The sequence below is a fragment of the Anguilla rostrata genome, chromosome 12 (assembly GCF_018555375.3).
Source record: "Anguilla rostrata isolate EN2019 chromosome 12, ASM1855537v3, whole genome shotgun sequence".
NCBI classification, from domain to species: Eukaryota; Metazoa; Chordata; class Actinopteri; order Anguilliformes; family Anguillidae; genus Anguilla; species Anguilla rostrata.
The window spans coordinates 17,079,713-17,107,548 of record NC_057944.1 but is presented as its reverse complement, the minus strand read 5'-3'; the positions used below and the strand labels follow the sequence as shown (position 1 = coordinate 17,107,548).

At 44.3% G+C, this 27,836-nt stretch overlaps 4 protein-coding genes and 1 long non-coding RNA gene across 24 annotated transcripts in view; 4 read left to right on the top strand and 1 right to left on the bottom strand.

Annotated features, from left to right (window-relative positions):
• Positions 1–433: 433 nt before the first annotated feature.
• On the top strand, positions 434–4,473 carry wdr53 (WD repeat domain 53). Of its 5 annotated transcripts, none has more exons than XM_064302394.1 (5): positions 434–685; positions 817–939; positions 1,872–2,113; positions 2,206–2,718; positions 3,186–4,473. In XM_064302394.1, exons 3-5 carry the CDS (start codon positions 1,886–1,888, stop codon positions 3,894–3,896), a joined length of 1,452 nt encoding a protein of 483 aa, XP_064158464.1. In that variant the 5' UTR covers positions 434–685; positions 817–939; positions 1,872–1,885; the 3' UTR covers positions 3,897–4,473. The 5 variants fall into 5 exon arrangements, with proteins under 5 accessions (XP_064158464.1, XP_064158465.1, XP_064158468.1 ...); XM_064302395.1 differs by having other exon boundaries at positions 434–939; positions 1,872–1,934; positions 2,021–2,113; XM_064302397.1 differs by lacking the exon at positions 1,872–2,113 and having other exon boundaries at positions 439–685.
• Positions 4,474–6,322: 1,849 nt separating this feature from the next.
• On the top strand, positions 6,323–8,819 carry LOC135235829 (uncharacterized). Its single transcript, XR_010324443.1, has 2 exons — positions 6,323–6,364; positions 6,571–8,819. It is a non-coding gene; the product is annotated as an uncharacterized LOC135235829 (long non-coding RNA).
• Positions 8,502–12,360, bottom strand: srprb (SRP receptor subunit beta). Its single transcript, XM_064301710.1, has 7 exons — positions 12,087–12,360; positions 11,761–11,855; positions 11,293–11,370; positions 10,778–10,860; positions 9,891–10,027; positions 9,531–9,585; positions 8,502–9,439 (listed from the first exon to the last, which is right to left on the bottom strand). The coding sequence occupies exons 1-7, from the start codon at positions 12,205–12,207 to the stop codon at positions 9,223–9,225; spliced, it is 786 nt and encodes a 261-aa protein (XP_064157780.1). The 5' UTR covers positions 12,208–12,360; the 3' UTR covers positions 8,502–9,222.
• Positions 12,361–13,125: 765 nt separating this feature from the next.
• Positions 13,126–23,923, top strand: psmd2 (proteasome 26S subunit ubiquitin receptor, non-ATPase 2). The gene is made up of 21 exons (XM_064301709.1): positions 13,126–13,304; positions 14,598–14,654; positions 14,903–15,067; positions 15,455–15,576; positions 17,304–17,528; positions 17,655–17,813; positions 18,057–18,201; positions 18,501–18,561; positions 18,843–18,989; positions 19,077–19,183; positions 19,319–19,446; positions 19,722–19,809; positions 20,261–20,423; positions 20,627–20,728; positions 20,899–21,044; positions 21,252–21,335; positions 21,588–21,756; positions 22,011–22,105; positions 22,204–22,330; positions 22,634–22,752; positions 22,892–23,923. Exons 1-21 carry the CDS (start codon positions 13,200–13,202, stop codon positions 23,072–23,074), a joined length of 2,697 nt encoding a protein of 898 aa, XP_064157779.1. The 5' UTR covers positions 13,126–13,199; the 3' UTR covers positions 23,075–23,923.
• Positions 23,924–24,653: 730 nt separating this feature from the next.
• The window catches only part of LOC135235824 (eukaryotic translation initiation factor 4 gamma 1-like), a 43,292-nt gene continuing 40,109 nt past the window's right edge, over positions 24,654–27,836 (top strand). For 11 of the 16 annotated variants that reach the window (XM_064301707.1, XM_064301706.1, XM_064301702.1 and 8 more), the window contains exon 1: positions 24,751–25,149. The gene's annotated coding sequence lies outside the window, so the exon portion shown is untranslated. The other 5 variants (XM_064301693.1, XM_064301694.1, XM_064301708.1 and 2 more) reach the window with 5 other exon arrangements.

The following is a 27,836-nucleotide window of genomic DNA, read 5'->3' as shown; positions in this document are numbered from 1 at the left end:
GGAGTCAACCAGCCCATTCAGTGAGTTTCCGCCCTGTAGGAGTGCCATGGCAACTACACAGTAAAATATTTTGTGATAAATCAACTCTTATAGAATACATAATGTCTCTATTGACCTCATATCCTACTCTGTTAGAGCTGAATTAACACTGGGCATTTTACTGTGTACAGTAAAATTTTCTTATACTCTAAATGTTTTCAATATGACTTTGTAAGATGTAGATATTTGTGCTTTTTGGTTTTCAAGTTATATCACATTCCAGGCTGGCCCACTTATTTCACAATTTTCACTAGTGTGGGTTTTTTAATTGAAATGATGTGTACAATATCAGTCTGTCCATATGACGAGCAGTACATCTGCGCAGCTGCTGCACTAAACCGGTTCCCACGGACATCCTGCTTAAACCCAAGCATACGTTTGCAGCTTTTGCAGCGCATAAAAAATAATATTTCTTATATATTGATTCTATTATCTGATCATCATCATCACCTTCCTTTCCTGACGGTACAAATATGTTAGTTTTCTTAGCCGCAGTACGCTGCACACGGACAAGAAGATCTGCATGAAAATGAGGGCGGTCTGATGTCATTAATGTGCGACGCACACCAGCATGCATGAGTTGAATTTCAAGTCAGTGCTGCTAACGTATGTTAGGTTTAGTTAGGACTTGGCAAAGCCCCGAAGGGTAAGATTTAATTCACGGGTTGGTTTTGCCAGTTTTATTATTTAGCAAGGCAAAATATTGTTAATTTATTTTCAGCTGTAAACTATACTGGATGATAAACATAGTTTGCATGTTTTCCTTTTCCTGGTTAGCTAACTATGCATGTGCATAAGAGTTAGCAAGTCAGTCAAGGGGGAAGCACGAGATTCGTCGTGTAACGTTTGCTAGACAGCTGACAAAATAGAATCTGCTACGACCGTGGCAACTATAGCGAGGTAGGTAAATGAAAACGCTTAACTTAAGAAAACCGATATCAATTTATTTGACGTTTGCTCCTTAATATAATGAAATGGACACTTTCTTATGTTGGGGTGGAGTGGCCTGTATGCAGAATAACATTAAGAATAATTAGCTATGTTGTTACTGTAGGCTATGTTAACTAGCTGAATTTATTAGAACTGAGTGTAGGGACGGTCATCTGCGACAGTCATCGTAGACGCATTTATTAAAATTTTCGAAAACACAGGTGATGGGATTCGTATAGGTAAACCCAGAGGTTGTCCAATGAGTGTGTGGTTACTATTCAAAATTACTGGAGCCACGTGTGCCAACATAGATTGCAATTCCATTAACATCGGTCATCATGCAAATCTCTGTCACACGCAATTAAAATCTCATTCACACAGTTAAATTAATTCCCTGTGTGAGATACAAAAATAATCATTTGAACATTTATATTTTTCACTCATATTGTTCCCTCTTTCGTCTCAAAAACCCGCATTCCAAAATGTACTCTCCCTGTACGTCTCTTGGGCATCTTGGCTGTCAGAGTCATACGCTGTGATCTTGGTGTTGATGTTGTGTGCATTTTTGTGGCTGCTGCTGGGAGATGTTGACTCAGTTACCATCTGCAACAGGAAGGTTCCCAGAGTGCAGCTGCTGCTTCACAATTAATAACTCAAAATAGCACATATATTTTGCTGCTGCATTGTATATTTGCTGTTGTGAGTTGCCTATGCAATGTACAATGTAATGATGGTGTCTGCACAACAGCTGCTTCATTGGGAATGAAGGGAACATTGTAATCTAATAAATTTAGATTTAAAACCTCCTTGTGCTATACATATTGTTTGGCAATGAACAGGGTATATGGCGTTTGTAGAAAACACTGGCTCATGAAGATTGTCTGATTTTTCTGATTCTGTAGCTCATCGGGGTGGCATGGTGGTGCAGTGGGTAGCACTGTCGCCTCACAGCAAGAAGGTCCTTGGTTCGTATCTGGCCTGGGCCTTTCTGTGTGGAGTTTGCATGTTCTCTTGCTGGGTTTCCTTCGGGTATTTAAGTTTCCTCTCACAGTCCAGAGACATGAAGGTGACTGTATTGGAGACTCGCCAAATGCATGCTGGGATAGGCTCCAGCAACCCCTGCAACCCTGCTCAGGATAACTGGGTATAGTCTATAGATAATGGATAGATGGATGCAGCTCATTGGTACCTGCCTGTACAGATGTGTTGACCCGGTCCTGTACGCTGCTATTTTAGGTGAGCCCTTACAGAATGGCCCACAGGTGGACCGGTGGCCACTCTGCCCCCGTGCTCTGCGTGGGGGCCGCGGCGGGCCCCGCGATGGGCCCCGAGGGTCTGCTGGCCTCGGGAGCGGAGGGCGGCGAGGTGACGGTGTGGAGCCAGGAGGGGGCGCCGCTGGCCCAGCTCAGGCTGCAGGCTGGGGAGGACGTGACGAGCGCCGTGTTCTCGTCGGCGGCCCCCGGCTCGCTCTACGCGTCCCACGGCGAGACGGTGAGCGAGCTGGACCCCCGGAACCTGAAGGGCCCAGTCCGGGAGCTCCGCGTGGGCGAGGACGAGATCAACGGGCTGTCCCTGAACGAGACGGGTGCGCTGCTGGCCGCCGCCGACGACTCCGGGGCCGTGCGCGTGGTGGAGCTGCACAGCGGCAAGGTCAGCCGGACCCTGCGCCGCCACACCAACATCTGCTCCTCGGTGGCCTTCCGGCCCCAGAGGCCACACAGCCTGGTCTCTGCCGGCCTTGACATGCAGGTAAGGCGCGCACACGCAGGCCAGACAAACAGGCCTGGAGCGGTGAAGGTTTTTCACCTGTGCCATTTATGAGCAGGCCAGACAAACAGGCAATGGGCTAGCCTGGAGCAGTGAAGGTTTTTCTCCAGTTCTGACCTCGCCTGGGCCATTGGTGAACAGCTGCTCTGCAAGGTGGTGCATAGTGGGCTGCTGTGTTGCCTGGGGAGAGAGTGATTCAGATGAAATGGGTTTTGCTGTTCTTGATGATTGAAATTTAATGATCAGTCTCAGTGTTGTTGATGATGATGATAATGCCTACACCCATGCACCACACAAAGGCAAGATTTTATACTTTAATGAAAATGTTTTCAAACAATATGTTTCACTGGGATAACAGAAATTGATCTTATCCTTGGGTGCTCTTTTCCATATATTTGCCCAGTGCTGATTGTCTGAGCTGCTGCAGCCCTGATTCTCTGCTCCTACAGCTCATGTTGTGGAGCCTGCAGAGAGCCCGGCCCCTGTGGGTGCTCAACCTGCAGGAGGTGGCTGAGGAAGAGGAGGGGTGCCGGCAGAACCCGGGCCAGCTCTTCAACCCGCCGCTGGTGCACTGCGTCTCGGCGGCAGCCTGCGGGAACGTGCTGGCGTGCGCGGCCGAGGACGGGCGGGTGCACGTGGTGCGCGTGGGCGGCGGCTCGGGGCCGGAGCGGCGGACGGCCCTGCAGGCCCACAGCCAGGGCGCCTCCCAGGCGCACTTCCTCAGCTTCCTGTCCCACCCTCACTGGCTGGCCACCGGGGGCAACGACGGGTGCGTGGCCCTGTGGGACGTCAGTGAGCTCGCCGCCGCCGCCGCCACGGAGGGCAAGGGCAAACCCCGCGGGCCGTCCCGCCGCAGGGGGGGCAGAGGCAGGGCGAAACCCAAAGCACAGGCCCAGGCCCAGGCCCAGGCCCAGCCTCAGCCCCAGCCCCAAGCCCAGGCCCAGGCCCAGGCCCAGGCACAGCAGGAGGACCAGGATGAGGAGCAGGGCACCAGCGATGAGCCAGGCCCAGAGACACCTCCTCCTGCAGGCCCGAGACTCAGCATCAGCCACGGGGCTAAGGTGAACTGGCTGTGTCCCGCCCTGCTCAAGGGCGAGCCCTGCCTCCTGGTGGCGGACCAGAGCAGCGCACTCTCCGTGTACTCCCTCAGTGCACTGTAGGACCCCTCAGGAGCGCTGCAGTCAACCGTGTGCTCACCCCCGGGGTCCTTCTCAAAAACCATTCATCTGAGCACCCTACAGGGCAGAATTAAGCAGGAGAGTGTTGGGTAGGGGTGATGTCGAGTGCAAGTGTTAGGGAGGTGTGGTGTCGGGTAGAAGACAGTTGGGGAGGGGTGGTGTTACTGAGTCCTTACGGTACCCAAGGTCACAGTGGTACCTGATTGTATTTTAGGTTTGCGTGATACGCGATTCCTATTTCTCTCAAATTGTAATTTGCGCTATTGGTTGCCAGAAGGCTGGTATGAGAGAACGAGGGCTGCAGATGGGTCATCTGTTACCAGTAAGATTGTCTCTGCATCAGAGTGACTAGAGCAACCCCAGCAGCTTTTTCTCTGGGAGAAAAGCATCTCTCCATGTCTCAAGATTAGAAACTGCACTGAATTTTCCATTGTCTGCTTTGCCTGCAGAATATGTTCAGTGGGTTGCATTTGTGTACCGCCATTCTTGGATTTCAGTCTGCTTTGCAGTGAATTAAATATCTTCTGCCAATACCGAATAAAGGTGTCACTGTGTGGAACTGTGTGGGGTATGCCTCGGTTTACATGTGCGGGTGAATTTGTGTGTATGGTTGGGAAGGGTATAGTGTGAGTTAGAGGTGTGGATTTGTGCATCTTCATGCTTGTGTTTGAGCCGACACACACAGTCACATGCACACATGCCAGACCCTGCCTGTTCATTCTAGGTTTGCATGGTTGGCATAAGGGGCACGTGGTGTGCTCTTGTCTTGCATGTGGGGGTAAGATTTTTCCAGGTAAAGGTGGCTGAACGGTACAGGCTGTGTCTTGGGCTGACGTTCTGATGCCCATCTGTCTGCCTCAACGTCCTGGCACGGTCCAGCGAGTCCAAACTTGCCAAACCCTCGTTCTTCATGATTTCTGCTCACGAACACAACGGGGTCTGTGTCCTATCAAATTACTCTTCCTTTGAAAACCCTCTTCGCCACATTTTTTGCTGGTTTTCTGGAAATGTTTTTCTGCGAAAGGAACAATACGTGATTGTCATTGCAGCTGCACGGGCCTCCAGCGTAATAAAGAAAACATGTCTACTATATAAACACTGTACCAAGAGGCTGACACAAACCTGGATTATTTTCAACGCTAAAGATAATAGGCCTCTCCAGGATTTTGTTTTGTTTTCATAGCATTCAGTGAAGCTCTGTTCTCTGTTGACTGCATGGAGCAGAAGTTCCTTGCTGCATAAGTGCTTAACCCTAAGCTGAGATTTCTGAGTTGCCTTGGTTGGAGTACTTTTGGTTGGGGGGATGGAAAGCTAAAGCTACCTTAAATTCCATGATTTCTGCCTGTTGTCTGCAAAAGTCATTGAAGTACCCCACAGATGAGTGTGTCTCACTGTCTGGGACCATATGCTTAAAACTCAGTGGAGGAAATGGTATCATACTGTAAAGACTTGTTACCAGTGCTCTATTGTGTCCTGAGGTCCATATGTGTGAAAGCACCTGACCCACTTGAAGGTGTATGTAATACCATCTGTCCTTTTGTTGTGCTAATAATCAGCTCCATGCAGCCGCAGCGTCCTCAGTAACACAGCCCTTTGTGCTGTGGGGGGTGGGATTGAGGTGTGAGATATGAGGGTCGGCCACACTGGCTGAGGTGTGGGCCTCTCATTACTGGGCCTCGATGTTTTTAAAGGAACAGCATGCACGTTGCTTATGCTTGCACTTTTATTCGACTGTATCCAGACACTCGCACTCTGCGTTGCATAAGCCATCTCTGAAACATTAGCATTGGGTTTCCACAATGTAAAGCTAATGCAGAAGTGCGGTTTTGATGCTAATGCAGAAGGGTAATGAAGTCACATCTCTTCTGCCCTTCCTGTTAATCATCATCTCTGAGTGAATGACTTGCAGACAACTTTAAATAAGGAAATGCTGCACTGTAAATTATATTCACCGAAATATGGTAAGGCCACGCCCTGTTGGGAGTTTTCCCTGCGTATGCATCTGTGTGTGGCAGGATTTTGTGTGCTTAATGTTCTTTTCACAGCTGTGTCTGGCTTCTTCTCTGCCAGCTGTGCATCCGGAGCGACTCAGGCCTCTGGACTGTGCCAGCTGTGCCAGGGCAACTGCTCCCGCACACAGAACGAGCTCTTCCACAACAACGGAGTGTGGCACAGTGGGTAAGGAACTGCGCTTGTAACCGAAAGGTCGCAGGTTCGATTCCCGGGTAAGGACACTGACACGTTGTACCCTTAAGCAAGGTACTTAACCTGCATTGCTTCAGTATATATCCAGCTGTATAAATGGATACAATGTAAAAAAAGTGCTATGTAAAAAAAAAAAAAAAAAAAGTTGTGCAAGTCGCTCTGGATAAGAGCGTCTGCTAAATGCCTATAATGTAATGTAATGTAACTGAAGGACCCAGCCTGCTCGTCCCTCTTCAGCTCTACCGGTAATCTTGTCACCACCCCCTGTATTAACCCATCCATCCATGCATGTCACCGCTGTCCTTTGACAGAGACAGTCAAACAAACAGTCTGACACAGAGAGAGAGAGAGAGAGAGAAATAGATAAAGAGACTGACAGATTCATTAACTTTGTGTAATAGGACCATGAACAGAAAGGGAAAATTTGGCTTTCTCCTCTCTCTACACTCAGATGCTGGACAGAAGGAGCAGGCGAGGGGGCCTTTGTGAAGCGCACCACTGCTCCAGGTGGGTATCGCTCCGCTCCACTCCGCTGACACACCCCGGGCTGTGAACCGCCACAGGCGGAGGCTCTGCTGGCTTTCCTGTACACGGCCGCAGAGAGCGCTGGCTACCAGCTGCTGTGCAACAACGGCAGCAGGGGGGACGCGAGCAGCTTGGCCGCCTGCCACCTGGCCAGGGTGCCCGCCCACGCTGTCGTCAGCCGCACGGACGCTCAGCTGGAACAACCTCCGGAAGGCCAAGGTACACCTTTAAATGACTGTAACAACCTCACACCTGCAATCCACCCCTCGGCAGCGTGCAGTCACAGTACAAATCCTGTGTCCCACAGTGAGAGAGAGAACCAGAGAACACGTACTAGAGCTATGGAAGTCTCCATAACTGGTTGATAATATTTCACCTGTTCTCGTCTGAGGCTTATTTGTCCTTAAAATCTGTTGTTCAAAGACTCTGCCGGTGGCTTGGCTCTGCAGCCCAGAGCTAGACTCATTCCTCTTCCAAGGAGCAGAGTACTGCTCTGTCATCTGCTGTCAACGGAGGTGTGCAGCCATGTGAAAGCCCTCACACACGCGCTCACTTGCAAACGTGCTTGCGTCGCTTGCGCATGGATATATGCGCATACACATATATAAATGTGTGTATGCACACTGATGTACCCGCATGCATGCACACTGATGCACCCGCATTCCAACAACTCATCAATGGAACTACTGTAATAACCAGAAAAGCTGGAAAAGAGGACAGTCACCTACACGTCCGTAGATCATCTAGCCAGGATCCATGTACGCTTACAGTAATTGTGGATTCTCACGGCATTGTTAAAAATGGCATAAGTTTTTAATGTTTTACCAGGGCTGTCATATTGTGTATTTTGTCTGTTTTTTTCTTTTTCTTAATTTTTATAGATCTTGGTATAGTTTCGTAACAAACACTTAACAGTGCATCTGATTCATGCTGAACATTGCACATTATACTGATGTTACTGTGATTTCCATGTGCAATACATAAATACAAAAATTGTAAAATAATGCAGAGGCATATAAATTGTACTGATAGCTCTGGAGAGCAGGTCAATCAAATTTATGCATTCTACGCATAAAACTCCAGCCTTAACTGACCATTTCCACACTTCTGAGAGCTGGAGTAAGCCTGCACTTCCCACACCTACCACCAGAGGGCATATGAGAGATCTGTGGGACGACCTCCGTGGTGAAAACATATACTGAAAAACTTGAATTTCCCTTCAACTCTGCATCCTACTTGAAACAGATTTGATCAGCCACTGCTGAACTTCCATTTGAAACTATACCGTAGCAAAATATATTTAAGTTTCAAAATTGTCCTTGTGTTCTGTGTGTAGAATCATCAAAAGGATCTCCTATTAAAGTGCAGGACCGCCTCGCGGTTTAGGCATGGTGCTAATGCCCCCCAGGCTGGCGCACAATCGGCTCCAGCGTAGCTCAGGGATTGGAGGGATTCAGACGGTAAGCATCTCACTGTGCACCAGTGAATGAAGTTGGTAGATTGGGCGCCTGCAAGTCAACTGCAAGTGAAAACAACGGCGTAGACGAATTTCACCACAATATATTTTACTTGGATCACGATATCAATCTAGATGTACAAGAATGATTTGGATGAATCTCTGCCATCTTTTTGAATACAGAACTATTTACAATTAATTCAGTTTTGTCTGCAATTTGGAATTTATACTTGTATATACTGCTGGTTAACTCAACAACTACAACAAATTCTTACTGGAATCTCTCAATTTTGACTAGAATCTCTCTAGAATATTGGCCTGGGGCTGAATGACAACTCCACCCCCACCCTCCCCTCACCTCCCCTTCCCCCACAGCCAGTGACTGAGACTCCGTGGACAACTTTGTGAATAATCTTTGCTTTTATAGAAGGGCAGAACAATGTAACAACATTCCTGTTTAAGGTCACACATCCAATCTAACAAGTCCATAATTCTGCAATCAAACATCTAAACACTGCAAATGACAACAAACCTTGCACAGATACCCAAGCTTGTTCAGTGTGCGTTTGATGCTTAATAAATGTGTTCCTTAAACAAAAAAAGGCACAATACTAGGACTTCTTAGCTTCATGACCCTGACTTCAAAAAAGACAAAACGCTCAAAAAAAAAAAAATTCCCATGCCAATAGCAGCAAGGAATTGTACATCACAATATAAAATCTAACTAATTCTTCCTATAAGAGAGTATCACACAAACCGCTCAACCCTAATATGACTTGATCTTACTGCGCGTGGACTCTGATCAACATCAAAGACTGAGGCTGTAGTACACCATAATGTGGCACACTGGCAGAGATGGGGACACTGTTTTTACAGTCTCACACGCCGTTTGAATACTGAAATACGGGCCCCAGAGAATGAAGGACAATGCAAAGAACATTTCACTGAACTGCTGAGGCTAGCTGTACCTCCTTTCTTTAAAAATCAAAGACAAGGTTCATGGAAAGCAAATATGAGGAGAGTAACTTCAAAACTGTGGTTCACTGACAGACATATGCTGTCAAATTATGAGGCTCTGAGAGATGATTGCTTGATCCAAACATGACAGCAAATTAGGACTCATTACGACAGTTTTGCCAGGCACTTCTCCAGGTTCTCGATGTCAGCCTCCCCTTCATCGCCCTTGCTGCTACGGCTGCTGCACTCCAGGAACTCCACACGCATGGACACCTGGGAGAAGTCAAAGTCCTTGCCCTTCTTACCCAGGTACACACTGGCGTCCCCTGTTGACCCATCCTGGGAGCTCAGGGCTGCAGAGCGTGTCACTCGTAATGTGTTCCTGTGGATACAGAATCGACAGTTGTCTCGTGGTGTTTATTCATGCAGTTTAAGTTATTTTTTTAAGGCACAATGTGCAGTGAAATACTCACAGCTCCTTCTCCAGCTGCTGTTGAATCAACTTGGCTGACTTTGCCATGGTGATATCTATAGGACAAGGAGGCAGTACAAGGTCACCACACAATTCTTCACCGGTGAAAATATCATTCTTTCCTTTACAGTTCCATTTAGTACCTATCGATACAGTGCTATCCACTGCCCTCTCTCATCTAAAGTTACGTTCAAGCACTCCTTTACTGCATCCACCGGCTCTAACCCTACGTCTATATCATCTGTTTCCCCTTTCATTCCTGAATTGTCATTGTCCACTTCCTCTTCCTGCTCTACACCCCCACAGTCCATATTCTCTTAACTTTAGCACAGACTCTGGCAGTCGCACAGCTGGGGTCTACCTTGTTTGTTGCAGGTCACCAGTAGGGTTGGAGCATTCCTGGCAATAACACTGTCCGTCAGCAGCGAGTAAAGCAATTCTGCCACGTCTCGCACCTCTTTCTGGAAGCTGGCGCTATCCACCACAAACACAATTGCCCTGTGGAGACACACCCTCCTCATTAGACAAGACAGCAGCCCCAACCACCAGGGCAGCACCAGCAGTCAAAGCTGTCTGTGGGTTCATTTTCCATGTATGCGAAAGAGTAACATTTTTGGGTTACTTTTCCTGCTGAAATGAACACACACAGTGAACAGGTTTTTGTGTACACCCCTAATTTATACCATCAAGTTCCCTAATTATCAACAATAATTTCATGTGGATGGGGCGTGGCTGATGCAAAATCAGTCTGTCACCATTAGGACAACGGCAGCCACAAATGTCAAAGTAGCTACCTAAATACCTGTTGCTGAGCAAAGCTGTTTCACCCACAAAAAAAGATAAAAACTAACTGCAGTACAATAAAACCTACAGAAAGGAGTGGGAGTCTGACTGAATCCTGAAAAGTTGTCAGACCTCAAGACAAAAAGTGCACAATAATGTCCAGTATTTGTCCAGGGTTCCAGACCAACTAATATCTTATCCAGTTTGGCCTGTGTTTTCTCACATTTGGGCTGGAACATGGTCTAGAATATGGCCAGCCCTGTGCAAATGAGGTAGTCAAGAATATCAAAGGCTATGTGACTACAATATGGCATCACATTACATTGATGCATTTAATCATATTTAAAGAATCAATACAAAATCATATCTTCATGAATATATTATTTACATTAGTAGCAACAGTTGCAACTCGTTGCTCTTGTTTTCACATTCCTAAAGACATTTCCAGTGTGAAATTAGGCCCACCTAGCAGCTGACTTGAACTTCTCTATGTACTGTGGACGTAGGCTCTCATGTCCCGGGAGGTCAATCAGTGTCCAACCACTGCCCTGTAGACAAAGATACCCACACTGTGTCTGAAAATACAGTACTGTGAATGTTTGCAGGAAAGATACAATTCCTAAATAACACACCATTGTATTCCAGAGAACGACCTTTTCTTTTGGAGGGAAACCAAAGACAAATTTGCTTACAGCACAAGTCTACAATTCACACAAAGTGGGTCTCCAGTGTCCCTGTACGACCACTCCTCCTTTGTTCAGATTCAAATAACGTGTATTAATGTGAAAAATATCATTGTGCCAAGTAAAAGTCCATACAAGCATTGTAAAGTTTTCATCTGAATTGTTTTGTGGTGACAGGAATTGAGAATACTCACCTTTCTCTGTCAATGTCTTTGGAGAAAGACTACAAAAATATATTTAATATTACACAACAAACCAAAATAAAATGCCAGATGATCAAACCTGTGCTTTTCTCACCGTGTCATTATGTGGTCTGTAAAATGCACTGTTGTCTGCCATCGATGTCTGAGTCCTTTTGAATTTCCCCGTCAACAGCTGGAAACGGACAAAACATTTTCAATTCCCACTGGAAGTAAACATTTATGACACTCCAAAATACCCAGCAACTGAATAAACATGTTTTAAAGTTATAGGTTTCTTACTTAGCCAGTAAATCTTTTGGAGATTGTAACATTAACATGTTACCAATCTGATATTTTCAGAGAAACATTTTAGTTTAAATCTTTTGAGGGTACAACTCCCCTGGTTGTGATCGCAACAATAAGGCAGTGATCTTATCACTATCTTATCACTTAAAATCATCTGATAATAGTAATTTTACCTTTTGGAAAATACTAACTATATAACACTATTGCCTGTGAAAAAACGATAATCAACGTCATGAAGTAGCTTGATAGTTGAACGCTTTAATGAAATTGCACGTACTCTATTGAAGATAAGGGTCTTCCCAGAATCACATAGTCCAACCAACAAGACAGCACTCTTAGTCGATTTGCTCCCCCAGAAAATCTTCAGAAATACTGAAAAAAATCAAATTACATTTAGCAACAAATTACAACTCTCCGACCTCAAAAATGAATGAAAATGTTGCGCAATACAAACACTAGAATGTCGAAGGCATTAGCATCTAGCTGTTTTAGCAGGATAGCTAATCGGGTAGCTTTGCAATAAGCCATCCAACCCGGAATGACTCGTCACTGTGATGCCGAGGATGCACCGAGGCCTGCGTCTGTGAGGTGAGGTTCACTTACGTATCGTTAAGATGACTACAACTACTGCGACAATAATCCCAACAATGGCGACAGCATCCTGGTCTTGGAGATTCTTCAGAAGAGAGTCCGAATAGGCTTCATCTTGCATTTCCATTTCCATTTCCACGCTCTGTACACTATCGGCAGTTTGATGAACTGTCACTGTAACATGAGGAAGTGACACGACAAATCCTTGAGACACGTGTACCCTCTAGGAGCACACATGCACACGCGCAGTACACTCGGAGAATTCGAAGTAGTAGTCCGGGCCAGTCGAGCACGAGCGAGGAACAATGTGACATTACATGATAAATAGTCCTGTCTATGTCATGTTAGCTGGGAATTCGAGTTAACATAAGTATTGGTTCTCTCGTTCAAATTATTGGTTCATAGCACAAATCTTGAAGTTTGTACTAATTAATACTTGTGGTTAATGCCTCTGCTGTATCAGAATTAAATAACTCTTCATATTAGCGCACGTATCAAACTTGAATTGGTCTTCCAGCTTCCATGGCTAGCTTCAGTTCATCATGAGGCTGTGACGTCGATTTGAGGGGAAAACAAAATAGGCGTGAAATGACCTGGGCAGTATTTTGCCAATAACTTGCTAGCTTGGTCAGTCTCATTGTAATTTACCCGATAACAAAAGCCCCATTAGTGATTAGTGAAATTCAAAGCATGCAAATGTGTCGCAGTCAATGAAAATGTTTCTAGCTTATGTTTTATCATTGTGATACGCATGCCGACAGACGTTGAGTTGTTCTGCACGTTCTACACCGTATTTAGAGACGTCGTGCTATAAAAATGTAATAAAACATGACAGGACACATAAAGGCATGACTGAAAATGCTAATAGTTAATACTGTACCAATATGTTATGCTATCATAACATATTGTACTGCTAAATAAATATTAAAAAATTAATATGAACTTAATATTTCAATAACGTGGGTTTGGTTGTTTTTCATAGCAAAATACGGAAGAGCGAACCTCACACGAAATGTATTAGCAATGTTTTTTGGCTTCTCATGCTTGCCGTACAATTGTCGTGCTCACTGTGGGAGTCAGCCGGTGGTTCAATTTCGTATTCGCAGAGGCAGTTGTATTACAATCATGGAGGAAGCAAAAAACAAGGAGAAAAAACTACCCGAAAAGACGGAGGAAAAGGGGCAGCAGCCCCCCGGAAAGGACAAAGAAAAGAAAGAGGAGCAAGAGCTGGTAAGCGACGGCAGCTTATTTTCTCAGTGTTCAAAAATAAGAATCAAAAGGTAGCTGCGAATTTGCCTGAGTCACTGCCCGAGTGACAACATGGTCGAGCAGGCCGTGAGCGCTGTCATTCAATTAGCAAAATCAAGTATCTTTAAAATGACCGAATTCGCAAGTAATTTTCCGATTTACGTTGCACGCTCATTCCAAATTGCGCTAAGTACGTTATGTAGAAATTATTATATTCTTTTCACTATGAAAATTAAATACAAAGTGTTAGTAAATAACGCAAGCTAAGCTAACGTTAGCTGGAAAGCGTTAGCAACCAGTAGCTTCAATAGGCTGTAGCTAGTCCGCTAGATATGCTTCGACTTCAAACAAAAGCATGAACTATTCGTACCGACTGTATAATTATCGGATGAAATGAACGAAAAGAGAAGATTCTTGTTATTTATGGTGGGAAATATATTCTTATTGTGCTTTAACAAGTTAAGTAGAAATTGAAATGCCAGCATTTGGTGACACAGCGTTCTAATGATCAGAAGGGAGAGCCCTAGCAATGATACTGATTTGTCGTTTTTGAATAAGGTCATTGGATGGCTTGAATTAAATTAGACCAAGTCCCAACTGCAAATTTAAACCCGGTATTTGAGATGCAATTTGTGGAACTAGGCGATGCTAAGTCATTTATTATGCTTTACACGTAATTGTCTTTAGCTTGTGGTCCGTAACTAGAAGTTAGCTTCTCTATTTTCCCGGGTTGTGCTAATATCAATACACACTACAAGCTCCAGTGTCTTTGGCAAGCAGACCAGTCCTGTAGTAAAAATACTTAGATTGATACAATACATTGAGACTTATTACAGCAAAGTATGGTATTCTCCATCCGTCTTTGTTAGGGACAGTCCTGTTCAACTTAGTTTGCTACTTTTGTTTTAAACACAAGCAAAACCATCTAAATCATTTTGTCATGGCTCTTTTCCCTGTTATTTAGTGCCCAAATGACACATGGTGTCTGCGTTTGGGACAGTACTTAAATTGCCTGGGTAATAATGATTATTACTCTAAATAGTCTCTCTTTTATGCATATATTTGAGTGTTGTTGTGGAAACACAATGCTTACAAGCCTGTCTAAAAGATGATGGAATTTACAAATTAAAATCCCATTTGGGCCCTCCCCAATCTCGAGTTTCACTAGGAAAATAGCCCCAGTAACGTATACTTAGCATTACGATGTTACATTAACTAATAACTGTTTAACTTGGGCCTGTCTTGTAATTGTATGTATTTCTCCTACTGTTTTAGTCTGAAGAAGACAAGCAGCTTCAAGAAGAGTTAGAGATGATGGTGGAGAGACTGGGTGTAAGTACTCCTGTTGCAGAACCTTTCTGGATTAGCTGTGAAGAACTACAGTTCAGGTAGTGTTCACTTCTGTGAAGCTCTAAAGGAAAATATTGGAGTTTTTAAATAACTGCACTGGTGTTATTGAACAATACTGTATTTGTACAGGTGTCATTGCAAAGAGAAAAAATAATATAGCAGAATGATCCTGCTGGAGAGTTTTCCCAATTATCTCTTTTGTTCTGATCCTGTCTGTGTCCGTGTCCCAGGAAAAGGACACATCTCTTTACCGCCCGGCCCTGGAGGAGCTCCGCCGGCAGATCCGCTCCTCCACCACCTCCATGACCTCTGTGCCCAAGCCCCTCAAGTTCCTGCGGCCGCACTACGGCAAGCTGAAGGAAATCTACGAGGGCATGGCTGCTGGGGACAACAAGGTCAGGCCACCGTGCGGTGCAGCACCCTGTAACATTAATGGGGCAGGGAAGGATACAAGATGTCTGAAATGCTATGCCATTTACATTGAAAGCATTATGTGTACATTGAGTGGCTAGACACTTATACAGGGGAAGTTGCAGATCAAAGTTTGTTGGAGTTTGAAATCACTTAAGTAAGGCTATTGACACAGGTGAAAATTAATTCTGATGCAAACATAAGTGACTTGCATTACTCTGGTTGTTTATCTTACTGGAACCCATTTTCTTTTTTTACCTGTTGTGTCGACAAGAAAAATTTGTGTGTTTCTGTTTGAAGGGGAACTGCAACATTTCCTCTTGTGCCCATATTTTGGTCTGATGTGGATACTTCTCTTGCTCATTTTGCAGCGATTCTGTGCAGACGTGGTGTCGGTCCTCGCCATGACGATGAGTGGCGAACGAGAGTGTCTGAAGTACCGCCTGCTGGGGTCACAGGAGGAGCTGGCATCCTGGGGCCATGAATATGTTAGGTACACTTACATCACCCGCAGGGCACCTGCCGCTGTACATGTTTCGTACATTCTGTTTTCTGTCTTGTTAATTGCAAGTGATATACATTTTTTGGCCTCTTGTGCCTTTTTCACAAACAAAAATAGAATTGTTATATTTCTGATACAGTTTTATAATATGGAATATGTGTAACAAGCTAAATATGTTCTGTAGCTTTGAGCCCTGAGGTGATTTTGATGTTTTTCTCTGCCCTCAATTTTTTAAAACAAATTATACAGGTTTATGTGATAGACAACCCCTCATTTTGTACACAAGACTAGTCCCAATCAGGAAATGTCAAGCTTAAGCCTGGATATGATATGGATTCGTTGGTAGGCCCTATTGTTTGAGAAAAAGATCATTTTTGCTTACTACTAAAATGTGTTCACTTGAGTGTATCTCCAAAACCTAAAAAAGTGACAGTTCAGATATATAATCTTATATTACAAGAACAGGTTGCATGGAGTGACCACATCATAGAGCCATGTTCATTGCACTCATACCATTGCTTTATAATGTATAAAAATGTTAGTAGAATACCTGCCGGAAATACTCTCTGAGAACTGAAATGGTTAAATAAAACGTTTATTTTGATGACACTGCAAACAATAAACAATTTCTTTTTACAATAATAAATAATAAACTAAAAATAAATTAGCATTATGTATAGCTATATGATAGAAATAAAACTTTATATATAACTACTATATATTATTTTTTTGCCATGAACTGAATGCTTAGGCTATAGGCTTTTGAAACAGGTGACAAATAGCCTAAGTGACATGAATCCCAGTGTAACGAATAACTAGATTTTGTATTGCCTGTAAAACAATGGTTATTTTCCAATAGTTATAATAGTAAATATCATAGTAAAATATAGTAAAGCGAGTAACTTTTTTTATTTAATTGCATGAACCATTTAAACAACAGGTGTCCTGTTAGAATAGTGGTATTAAGATCGGATTTGCGTCTTCCTCGGTCGGGTACATTGCACGGATAAAGAAATCCTCCTCCCCGAAAGTGCGCTTTGATTTTCACCTGAACAGTCAGCTTTGTCATTAGAATGAAGTATGGCTTAAAGGGTTCATTCTACTGGTAACATTTATTTCTGAGGCATGTTTCTGAAGTATTACAACTACAGTGCTGTGTTTTCCTGGTGCTCTGTGTGTTTTCAGCAATAACTACTGCTGGTGACAAAACAGCCAAAGTTTTGCAAAATTTAGGTGTGGTTTTTAAACAACCCTGGTTTTACTGTAGGCCAGTTTAACGTATTTGAGAGTCGCAAGTCTCTGCTAGTTATAAATAGACTTTAAAATTGATGTCACAACAAACTTTATTGATTGGCTTTGACAGTCCTGTTTTATTTTTGATGAAATAATGACAGTGGTGAGTTCAGTGATGCCCTGTGCAGCCCTTCGATGACATTATGTTGCTGCTGTGATGTCAGCAGTGTTTCCCTTATTTGCCACTCTTTTGGACACAAGCTCATAGTCAGCTCATAGTCTTGTCTCTTGGATAATGTTGTAGTTGTACATAATATTGTTGCAAAGGGGATGAGGCTCATGATAATGACAGTATTAGAAGTAATTTCATTCCATATAGAGTTTTAGGTGTAATGACAGGAAGGCAACTAGGTTTAATCGCTTCCATTTGGCGGAGCTTTGGATGACTCTTCGTGAAACCTCACCCGCACGGCCCTGTGTCCCAGGCACCTGGCAGGAGAGGTGGCCAAGGAGTGGCAGGAGGTGGAGGAGAGCGACCGGAGCCAGCAGGAGACACTGCTGAAGCTGGTGAAGGAGATCGTCCCTTACAACATGGCCCACAACGCAGAGCACGAGGCCTGCGACCTGCTCATGGAGATTGAGCACCTCGACATGCTGGAGGACTACATCGATGAGAACGCCTACGCCAAGGTCTGCCTCTACCTGACCAGGTGAGCTGAAATCCTGATCGCACCCACACTGCAGCGTGCCTCAATGATGGACAAGCATGAACAGTGATTATATGAATGAATGAGTGAATTAATAAATGAGTGACGGCTGGCCCTTCCTCTCCCCAGCTGCGTGAGCTACGTGCCAGAGCCGGAGAATTCTGCTCTGCTCAAGTGCGCCCTAAAAATATTCCGCAAATTCAACCGTTACCCAGAGGCGCTGCGTCTGGCCCTGATGCTTAACGACATGGAGCTGGTGGAGAACATCTTCACCTCCTGCAAGGATATGTGAGCAGTTTTCTAATCACCGCATATTATTTGTTTCTATTCTTTTATCCCATGCGCTTATTCAGTACACTCAATAGCAAGTCAACTGTAAACTCTCATGCTGGATTTCATCTACATCTGGAATTCATGTTGATTTTCGGCATCTCTGCAAATTGAGAAACTTGCCAGTCCTTTGAGGTTTATTTGCAGCTCAGTAAATGTACCCACAGTGTTGTAACAGTGTGTTATTTCCATCTATGGCAGTGTCATCCAGAAGGAGATGGCCTTCATGCTGGGGAGACACGGCATGTTTCTGGAGCTGAATGAGGATGTGGAGGACTACGAGGACCTGACTGAGATCATGTCCAACGTGCAGCTCAACAGCAACTTCCTGGCACTGGCCAGAGAGGTCTGCATGTGGGCATGGGGAGGGAGGAGGCTTGGGGTGTTGGCAGGTTGAAGACAAAAGCAGCAGTGTATGGGCATTTTTGCAAAGTAGGGAGAGTAACTAAGGCAGAAAGAGGGGTTTGAGTTGGGTGGAGGTAAGAAAAGCTGTTGGGGTGGGGATTAAATTGGAAATTTTATCCTGTGATCAGCTGGACCATTTACAATCAGATTTGAACAAACTGCACTGTGGATTGTCTGTTTTCCGCTATTTCTGTCAGATGTTTAATGTCTTTTATTTTTTTCATATTCATATTTTTAAAGCTGGATATTATGGAACCCAAAGTCCCAGATGACATCTACAAAACTCATTTAGAAAATAACCGTAAGTTGATATAACGACTGTCTCATTCTTTTATTTTGAAAGGTGGTCTTCCTAAGAACACTCTCTCCTTCCCTCTACCATTCCTTACTCTTGTGTTTATGGTCATCTCTCTCCACTCCTTTCTCCTTCCCTTCTTATCCTACCTCATCTTTTCATCCCTCTTCCTTCATCCTTCCCCGCCTCACATTTTTCTTCCCTTCTTCAGCTTCACCTCCTGACTTCCATACCTCCTTCCTCCTAACTCCTGCCTAAATGTATCATTATTCCTTCTCTTTCGTCAGGCTTTGGAGGCAGTGGATCTCAGGTGGACTCTGCTAGAATGAACCTGGCCTCCTCCTTTGTGAACGGGTTTGTCAATGCAGCCTTTGGGCAGGACAAGCTGCTGACTGACGACGGCAACAAGTGGCTGTATAAGAACAAGGATCACGGTGAGTGAGAAGGCGCAAGCCGTCTGTTTCTCTGCTCATACTTAACTCCACACAGCCGTGTGTGTGACTGTGCGACTCCGTGTTCAGGAATGCTGAGCGCTGCTGCCTCCCTGGGGGTGATTCTGCTGTGGGATGTGGACGGAGGGCTGACTCAGATTGATAAATACCTGTACTCCTCTGAAGACTACATTAAGGTAGGCCTACTGAATAAACTAACCCCTCTGAACTGATTTATATAGGCCTACACAACTTTCAGCTGCCAGAAATTGTTAACGTAACATGCTCTCAGATTTTATTCTTGCGCTATCTTTGGCTTTCCCTCTGTACAGTCGGGTGCCTTGCTGGCTTGTGGCATCGTGAACTCGGGTGTGAGGAATGAGTGTGACCCTGCCCTTGCCCTGCTATCAGATTATGTCCTGCACAACAGCAACATCATGAGGATAGGGGCCATTTTTGGGTGAGTGGGAGAAACTGCTGTGGTTGTCATTGCAGTGTTTGTGACAAACATAGCTAACTTTGTGAGCCCGGTTCTTGATTCTGTTTCTGAGCCTGGCGAATGGACAGGGGTAGTGAGCACCGCTAGCAGTCTACTGTAGGTAGTATGACTTGGCTAATGATGGGGGCAGAAAGAGTGAAAACTGGTCATGGGTCATGGAAACGGTCAAGAACTAACTAGAGTTTAGCCTGTGGTTTGTGCTGCTTACACCGCTAATTCTGTTCACCTTATCCCAGACTTGGCCTGGCTTATGCTGGGTCCAACCGAGAAGACGTCCTGTCACTGCTGCTACCTGTCATGGGGGATTCTAAATCAAGCATGGAGGTAAGTAGGGTGGCAGAGGAGTATACTGTAGGTGTGGGGATGGATTCATATGGACTTCTTCCTGGTTTAGCATCATTTGGTTCCTGTAATACATGGACTTTTTTGATGCAGTTTTCCAGTGATGGAAAAGTCATGAAAAATAAATGTCTAAATTTGTCCAGAAGTACATTTTAATTTAACATTATAGGCCCAAATCATAGATGCCTCAGTCTGCAATGCAATCTACCCCAACCCCCCCTCAATGGTGTACAATAAACCTGTCCACAAAGCCCACCCCACTCTCCATATTACAGGTGTTGCTCACCTAAAATGTCCTGGAAAATAATGTCTTGAAAACTGTTAAGATCAGCTAAAGTTTTGTCCTGACTGCATCCCATGATGAGCTTCATTAAGTCATTGATGGGCATTCAGTATAGCTCATTGTTTTCTGTGTGGTGTCATGGAAATATAGGTAGCAGGTGTGACTGCACTGGCTTGTGGCATGATTGCTGTGGGCTCCTGCAATGGAGATGTCACCTCCACCATTGTGCATACCATCATGGAGAAGTCTGAGCAGGATCTGAAGGACACCTATGCCCGCTGGCTACCTTTGGGTTTGGGCCTGAACCACCTTGGTAAGTTAAGAGAGTGCCAGTCTTTGAGATTGAACCAGGGGGTCTATAATAGCCTTTGTACAAGAATTCAAGAATGATCTCCATGATGTATGAAAAATATGATTGGTGTACTGAGTGATCTGCTCTGAAGGTGCAGTTCAAACACTGGACTTGCAGAGGTAACCTGACCTTTGACCTCTCACCTGTTCCTTCTCCAACCCCAGGTAAAGGAGAGGCCATTGAGACCACACTAGCTGCCCTGCAGGTGGTTCCTGAGCCCTTCCGCAGTTTTGCCAACACGCTGGTGGATGTATGTGCTTACGCAGGTTAGTTGTCCACTCCTCTGAAGTCCCAAAAACCAGACTGACATCCTTACTTCCTCCTGGCCTCCTGTAATCTCTTTCACCCTCCCATTCACTCCATGACCTCCACCCCCTTCTGCGTTTCTGTCAGACATTGTTCCCTCTGTCCCTGAGACTATCTATCTCCCTCTCAGGTTCAGGCAATGTGCTGAAAGTTCAGCAGCTGCTACACATCTGCAGTGAGCACTATGACACCAAGGACAAAGAGGAGGAGAAAGATAAGAAAGACAAGAAAGAGAAAGAAAAGAAGGAGAGCTCTGCAGACATGGGCTCCCACCAGGTAAGGGAACATCCCCAGAGGACCCTAACCCCTGGACAAGCTGGTCTGTAGTTTTCATTTTTGAACCTATGTAGATCTGAAATGGCTTCTCACACAATGTGCTAACTCTTTGTATTTTGTTTTATGCTGTTTTGCTTTTGACACAGCCAGATGGCTATTTAAAAAAAATGTTTTACAGAATACATTGCTTTTTGCTGCCCTCTGCAGGGTGTGGCTGTTCTGGGTATTGCCCTCATTGCCATGGGTGAAGAGATTGGGTCAGAGATGGCTCTGCGGACGTTCGGACATCTGGTCAGTTTTCTTACTTATGGCACTGTCAGCATGTGACATGGCAGCTTGTTCATACCATTGATATGCTCAAGTAATCATCATCTCTGAACGTGATGTTGGCTATTAGATGTGGTAGCTAATAGCACATTTTTCCTGTATGTCTCTGGTTTTGTCATGTATACTCTCCTTTTTTGTCTCCCTCTCCTGGCCTATTCTTCTTCTCGCTCTTGCCACCTGTCGCGTAGTTCTTATCTTGTTCCTCTCGTCCGGCAGCTGCGGTATGGTGAGCCCACGCTTCGGCGGGCAGTGCCCCTGGCTCTTGCCCTCATCTCCGTCTCAAACCCGCGCCTCAACATCCTGGACACGCTGAGCAAGTTCTCCCATGATGCCGACCCTGAGGTCTCCTACAACTCCATCTTTGCCATGGGCATGGTGGGCAGTGGTGAGTTCCCACTGGCATGGGTTGTGTTCAGACATTCTCCCTGTCTGAGATAGAGGTTTTCTCTAACTAATGTTTGTCTGAAGATTTAGCGCAGTCTTTCATAAAATATGTATCTGGGTTCTTATCATTGGTCAGAATTAGTGTTCTTATCTCTCTCTTGCTGGGACTTAATTCCCACTGGTCACCAGTTAAGGGCATCATCCCCACTCCTCCCTGCCATGTAGATTCTGATTGGATGCTTTGTGTTCTCATAGGAACAAACAATGCCCGTTTGGCTGCCATGCTGAGGCAGCTGGCACAATATCATGCCAAGGACCCCAACAACCTCTTCATGGTCAGGCTGGCACAGGTAAGACTTTATGTTATGTTGTGTTGTCATGACATGTGCTAAAAGCAGGGATGGTTTCCATTTCTTGTGCTCAACTGTGCTGTGTGCTGCACCTGCAGGGCCTGACTCACCTGGGTAAAGGCACACTCACCTTGTGCCCATACCACAGCGACAGGCAGCTCATGAGCCAGGTGGCAGTGGCTGGATTGCTCACTGTCCTTGTTTCCTTCCTTGACGTCAAGAACAGTGAGTGTCCCCTCAGTTTTGTTGTTAATGATTCTTCCACGACCACCAAAGATATTTTCCTCTGTGTATTCTCTTTTCTTGAAGTATCTTACTTTCTGTATTGCACATTTTTCTTTTCATTCCTTTTTTTATTCTGCATTGCCCGTTCTTCCTTCTTTCTGTTTTTCCCCATTCTTCTTTTATTCTTGTCCTCTGTGGTCTTGTTAAAAGGTTCACTCCTTGGCTTGAGTGATGGAAGTAAGCATGTGTTGCTCACAATTCCTTGCCTAACGGTTCCCCCTGTGGTGTGTCTGTGTGTTGCAGTCATCTTGGGGAAGTCCCACTATGTGCTGTATGGCCTAGTGGCTGCCATGCAGCCCCGAATGCTAGTCACCTTCGATGAGGAGCTGCGGCCACTTCCTGTGTCTGTCAGAGTCGGACAGGTGAGTCCCCCACAGATTTGTGGGTAAACATCTCCAGGCCACTAATTTTTTACTGTGGAGTTATAGATGGGCAGGCAAGAATATAACGGCTCTTCCACTGCTGTCCTTGTGTTTGTGTGTGCGTGTTTGTCATCTGCAGGCGGTAGATGTGGTGGGCCAAGCCGGGAAGCCCAAAGCCATCACGGGGTTCCAGACGCACACTACACCTGTATTGTTGGCCCATGGCGAGAGAGCAGAGCTTGCAACAGAGGAGTACCTCCCCGTCACCCCTATCCTGGAAGGCTTTGTCATCCTGCGCAAGAATCCCAACTATGACGCTTAAGCCCACCATACCCACGGCCCGCCCGCCCCTCAGTCTCCACTTCCAAGACTGAGCTGGCAGCTGGGGTGTGCGAGCCTGGCTGACCTTCCTCCTTGTCCCCTCGTTTCATGTGATTGCAGACACTTCTAAAGATATTAGCTGGTGATCAGGCAATTTGGTGGGTTTTAGGTGGAGGATATGGTATCCCCAACCAATTATTGGCCCAGGATATTCTAACCCAGACCAAACCCTAATTTAACCCCTAATCCAAAAAGTGCTCTGTGCGTAGGTGATCTCTAGTCACTTTGCTTGGGGTCACCATCTGTCAACAACCTTGCATTAGTTTGGAGGAATGAGTGCCAGGGTGGCCCACCTTTGCTCTGCGGACCTCAGTTTCTTCTGTGGATGAACATAGCTCCTCCAGTTCACTTCTTGTGTGGGAATCGGTTTAAGCCTTAGGGGAAAATGGGGGCCGCTATTGCTCAAGGTAGATAGTAGCCCTGAAGCAACCGTATGATTAACCCATACATTTTTAGTTCAAAAATATAAAACTGATCCAGGGTTAAGTGCTTTGGGGACACAATCTACAACCTCTTTTCTATTGTCAGTCTTTCTCCCAAGTTAAGACAAGGTTCAGTTCTGTAACATGAATATAAATGCCTAGAGATAGAGACCGATATAAAAACATCAGTCACCAGATACTTTGAGATGGTTTTTCCTCATTCTTTTTTTTTTTTTGTTTGTTCTGAACCTTCCTCTTTTTGTAATAAGAGCATGTAAAATGTCTGCTATATCCAGGTTATTATTTTTTGTTGTCATTGGTTTTGTTACAGCACTGTAATATGTTGAAATAAAATCATTTCTAATCTACACAGTGGAAATGCTTCTCAGTGTGTCTAGCTGTGGGTTTACTGTTCATTCCGTTTTTGTACATTGTTTTAATGCAGTAATAGAATTGTTAGGCCTGAAGTCTTGTGGCTTGTATCCTAAATTATTCTTGTATATTGAATTTTAGTTCAGTCTGTTGATAGAAAACTTAAGAAAAGAGCAATATAAATAGCTGAATTTATCACTAATTATAAATATTGGAATATATGTATTCATGGCATTTGGGGCACAAAATAGCCTAAAACTAGTAACTGTATGCTGAATGTATATTCAGAACTTCATGAAAGGAAGTGAATTATCTTTCTCAGTTACCAAAATTTTGTAGTGATTTAAAATAATTGTTGGTCACGTATATATTGCAAGCCATATATATGGCTATAGAAAATAATATATAAGGAATTATTTGTATAAGTATAAGTAAATGCTGTTTTGCAAAACCAAAATCAGGAGGAATTTGGTGTTATCCGTATCAGTCATGACTAGGCTACGCGTGTATGAATACAGTATGAATACAAGCTGCCCAAGTGCACGAGCACACCAATTAGCAAGTAGAAAACTTGTTTTTCCAAACTTAACTTTGTTGTTCTCTTCGTAAATGCATTTGTTTACTGCTGCGTATCAATTTACATTGAGGTAAGAAGGGATTCTCAAGTAATTACTTTAGCTAAATTAATGACAAGTCAAATCACGATTTCCCTCGTCACGTGATAAGGGTGTGAGGAATTCCCATTGTGATTAAGCCGGAAGTACCGAGCGGCTTCCGTGAGGACTCCGTCCGGCTCTGCGGACTCAAGGAGAGAAAGGTAACGCCATGGCTCCCGTCTTTACTGTTTGCTAAATCAGAACTGTAAGAAGATATCTCTGTCAATCCGCCTCCATCCGCAACTCAAACATGGACCTCCAACCCTGTGCTTCGATTTGGGAGCACATACTATGTCAATAATCCATCACCAGCGCTATATTGCTCTTTGTGATTTTCTCTTTTTTTGTTTTTGTATGTTTCTAGGGATTTAAAACACACTTCTCGTCCTGGTCAACTCACTCAAAGGGATAGGAAACCCCTCTCCCCTTGGAACTTGAGGACATATATAGCTTTCAAAAGAAGTGAATTAAAGAAACGGACGAAAAAGGGAGCTAACACTTAAAAAGAAACGTACATTTTGTTCTAAGCCCTTTTCTTATCCATTTTCTTCAAAACTTCATTTCTGGTAAGCAGTCTTCGGGTTATATGTAGCTGGCGTTTATGTTAGCGGCAGTTGCCTCATTATGTAGCTGGCTCGTTTGGTAATTTAAAGAAATATTCAGTACGAAGCTAACTAATGTAACCTTGCTGGCACTGGGAAGTATTTGGAGCTGATGTTATTTTGACATGGCATTAACCCGTGTGGTAACTTCGCCAGTTAGCCAAGTTAATGTTTGCCTGCTATTTCTGATAGCTGGGATTTGAGATTATGATTTTAGCCCATATTGTATATTTTCTGACGTGACACTGTTGATTATGTTTGGTTCGAGGTTGAAACGAGTCATCTGGTGTTTTGGTTAGATCGCGACTGGGAGCGACCTGTTTTGCCCTGTCCTTCCTATCCGTTTCTTGTATAAATTGCACAGTGTAACCAGATCGCTGACGTTATAGCTGTATACTCTTGCTAGCTAAGTAGCTAGCTGCCTAACTTGATACAGTCAGCTAAACCTTTTACTTGAGGCATGGTGAGGTATTCAATGTTTGGACTGACAAAGTCGTCTCAAAGCCGCATCATTAAATGAATCTAGAGTTATTGCTAGCGAATCGGTTACTTTGCTGCTTAATATAAGCAACATGCCGGTATAGCTAGCTAGTTAACCGGCAGAGTAGATTTCGCTGGCTTGGTAGCAAGCAAATGAAAGCATAGTCTAAAGCTAGTTGCTAGCCGTACGTAACTTAGTGTTTGGCTTGCAAGGCCCGTGCGTTACATGAAGCGGTATCCTGGCGAATAAGCCAGGATTTATGAACAACTGGACTAAAAGAAGCCGCAGACGTTGTCAGCGACAGAGCTAAATGTATAAAGTTTAAAAGCTGATCTTGTCGTAGAACTACATTTGTCAAGCCAGCGCGAGTTTCTTTAATTTAAAAGAAACGGTCACAGGAGCGGTTTTGGGGCCCACGTCGAATGTTACAGGCCCAGTCTACCTATTCAGCTATTTTTTCCCCATAATATTTTTTTAGAAAGTCTGCATGTGTAAATCGGCTTCATTTTAACAGGTAAGTTATTTTGCCTGAATGTCATTTTGATAGCGTTGGTTATCTATCTTGCTATCTAAGGTTGAAAGCCAAAACTAGCCAGCTAGCTAAGACTAGAATTGGTTCAGCCCGCTTTCGACCATATGCTTAATGCAGCATGGCTCGAGTAGCCGGCGGCGCCCTCCACCTTGCGATTGGCTTGACACAATGAAAATTTTCTGTGGAAGGATTGCTTTGTCATTATATGTTGACATTTAATCCTGAAATATATTTAGAAGTTATCACTAGCCACCTTTTGCTTATTAAATACGAAAACTTTAGGAACCTAGCCAGCTAATCGTATACCTTTATTTGTTAGCTAATGTTAGCTTAGACGACATGACACGTGTCCATGCCGACTTTACTTGTCAGTGCATTATGACTTGGATTATTCGCAAAAATACGTGTCAGTCAATCGAAAAGCGTATTATCGGACTAAATTAATACCATATTTCGACTTGTAGTTTGTTTGACGAGCTAATCTGTTAGCGAACGAGCTAGCTTGGTTTAACGCTGTACACATTGGCACCGGTAGCTAGCTAGGTAGCTAACGTTAACGTACTACGCAAGGCCTCCCAGAAACGGCTGGTTTAGGCAGGAAGTGTTTAAATTGCTGAATAGGTAAGTATTATGTTCTGTAATTAAATTAAAGTAAGTTACACGAATCGACCTTTCTAATCGTGGCTGCTTTATATTATCATTACTGTCTTTGGCTTACGTGACAATACGATTACTGTCTGTGTGAAGTTGAAGTGTTTAAACCAACTGAAACGAAGCAGAATAACTGTGTTGGTATTTTTTAGAATGGGACTACATTAATCCAACTCTTCTGTAAAGCCGACTTTTCCATCATGGCTGGCCTGTTATCTGTGAATGACACGTCGAGAATACAAGTCGCCGTGCGGCCCTGTGAGATATGAATTTTCTTTCGGCTCGGGAAGTTACCTAGTTCAATTTTAGATGTATTGTCAATTGAAAAAACGTAACGTTATCGGAATAAACAATTTAGCTAACGTTAGTAACAGGAATATTGGGAATTAAAGAATTGGGAGCAGTGTTACTCAATCGATTTACATACCTATGTATATCTACTGAACCATGGCAAGTGGCTAGTTGCATAAATTCTTAATGGTACTGACTTTAATAACGTTCAAGGATTTTCAAACAAGCTTAAAAAAAGGTTCTGGCTAAATTATGGGTGAATTCAGCTGGGAGGCCCTGGCTTGGTTAGCTGTAGCTCAGCGTACTTGGCTCAGCGTTACATGCCAGATAATTTTAGCGGAGTTGCGTCTAAGGGAGAATAGTATGGTACGACTTTCCGATAATTGTAGAGCTTCATTTGTCCTTTTTAGATTGTCACATTTTTAGTTTTTATAGATATATGTGAAGCCTTAGCAGTTTTGAATGACACAAAAAACGTGAGAGACTCAGCCTGCCGGGAACAGAAGCCGGTGTGGTGCGCGCGCTCAGAGCTGGAACCACGTGGTGCGTTCAGTACCCAAGGGGAAAGACGTGAGCTGCATGGCGCCGCTCAGCGTTGCCCAGCACGCCTTCTCGTGTCACGCAGTCGAGTCTTGTGAGCACGAACGGGTAGTTTATATCTGCTCAGTGTTCATGTACACCATTGTTTTTGCTTGG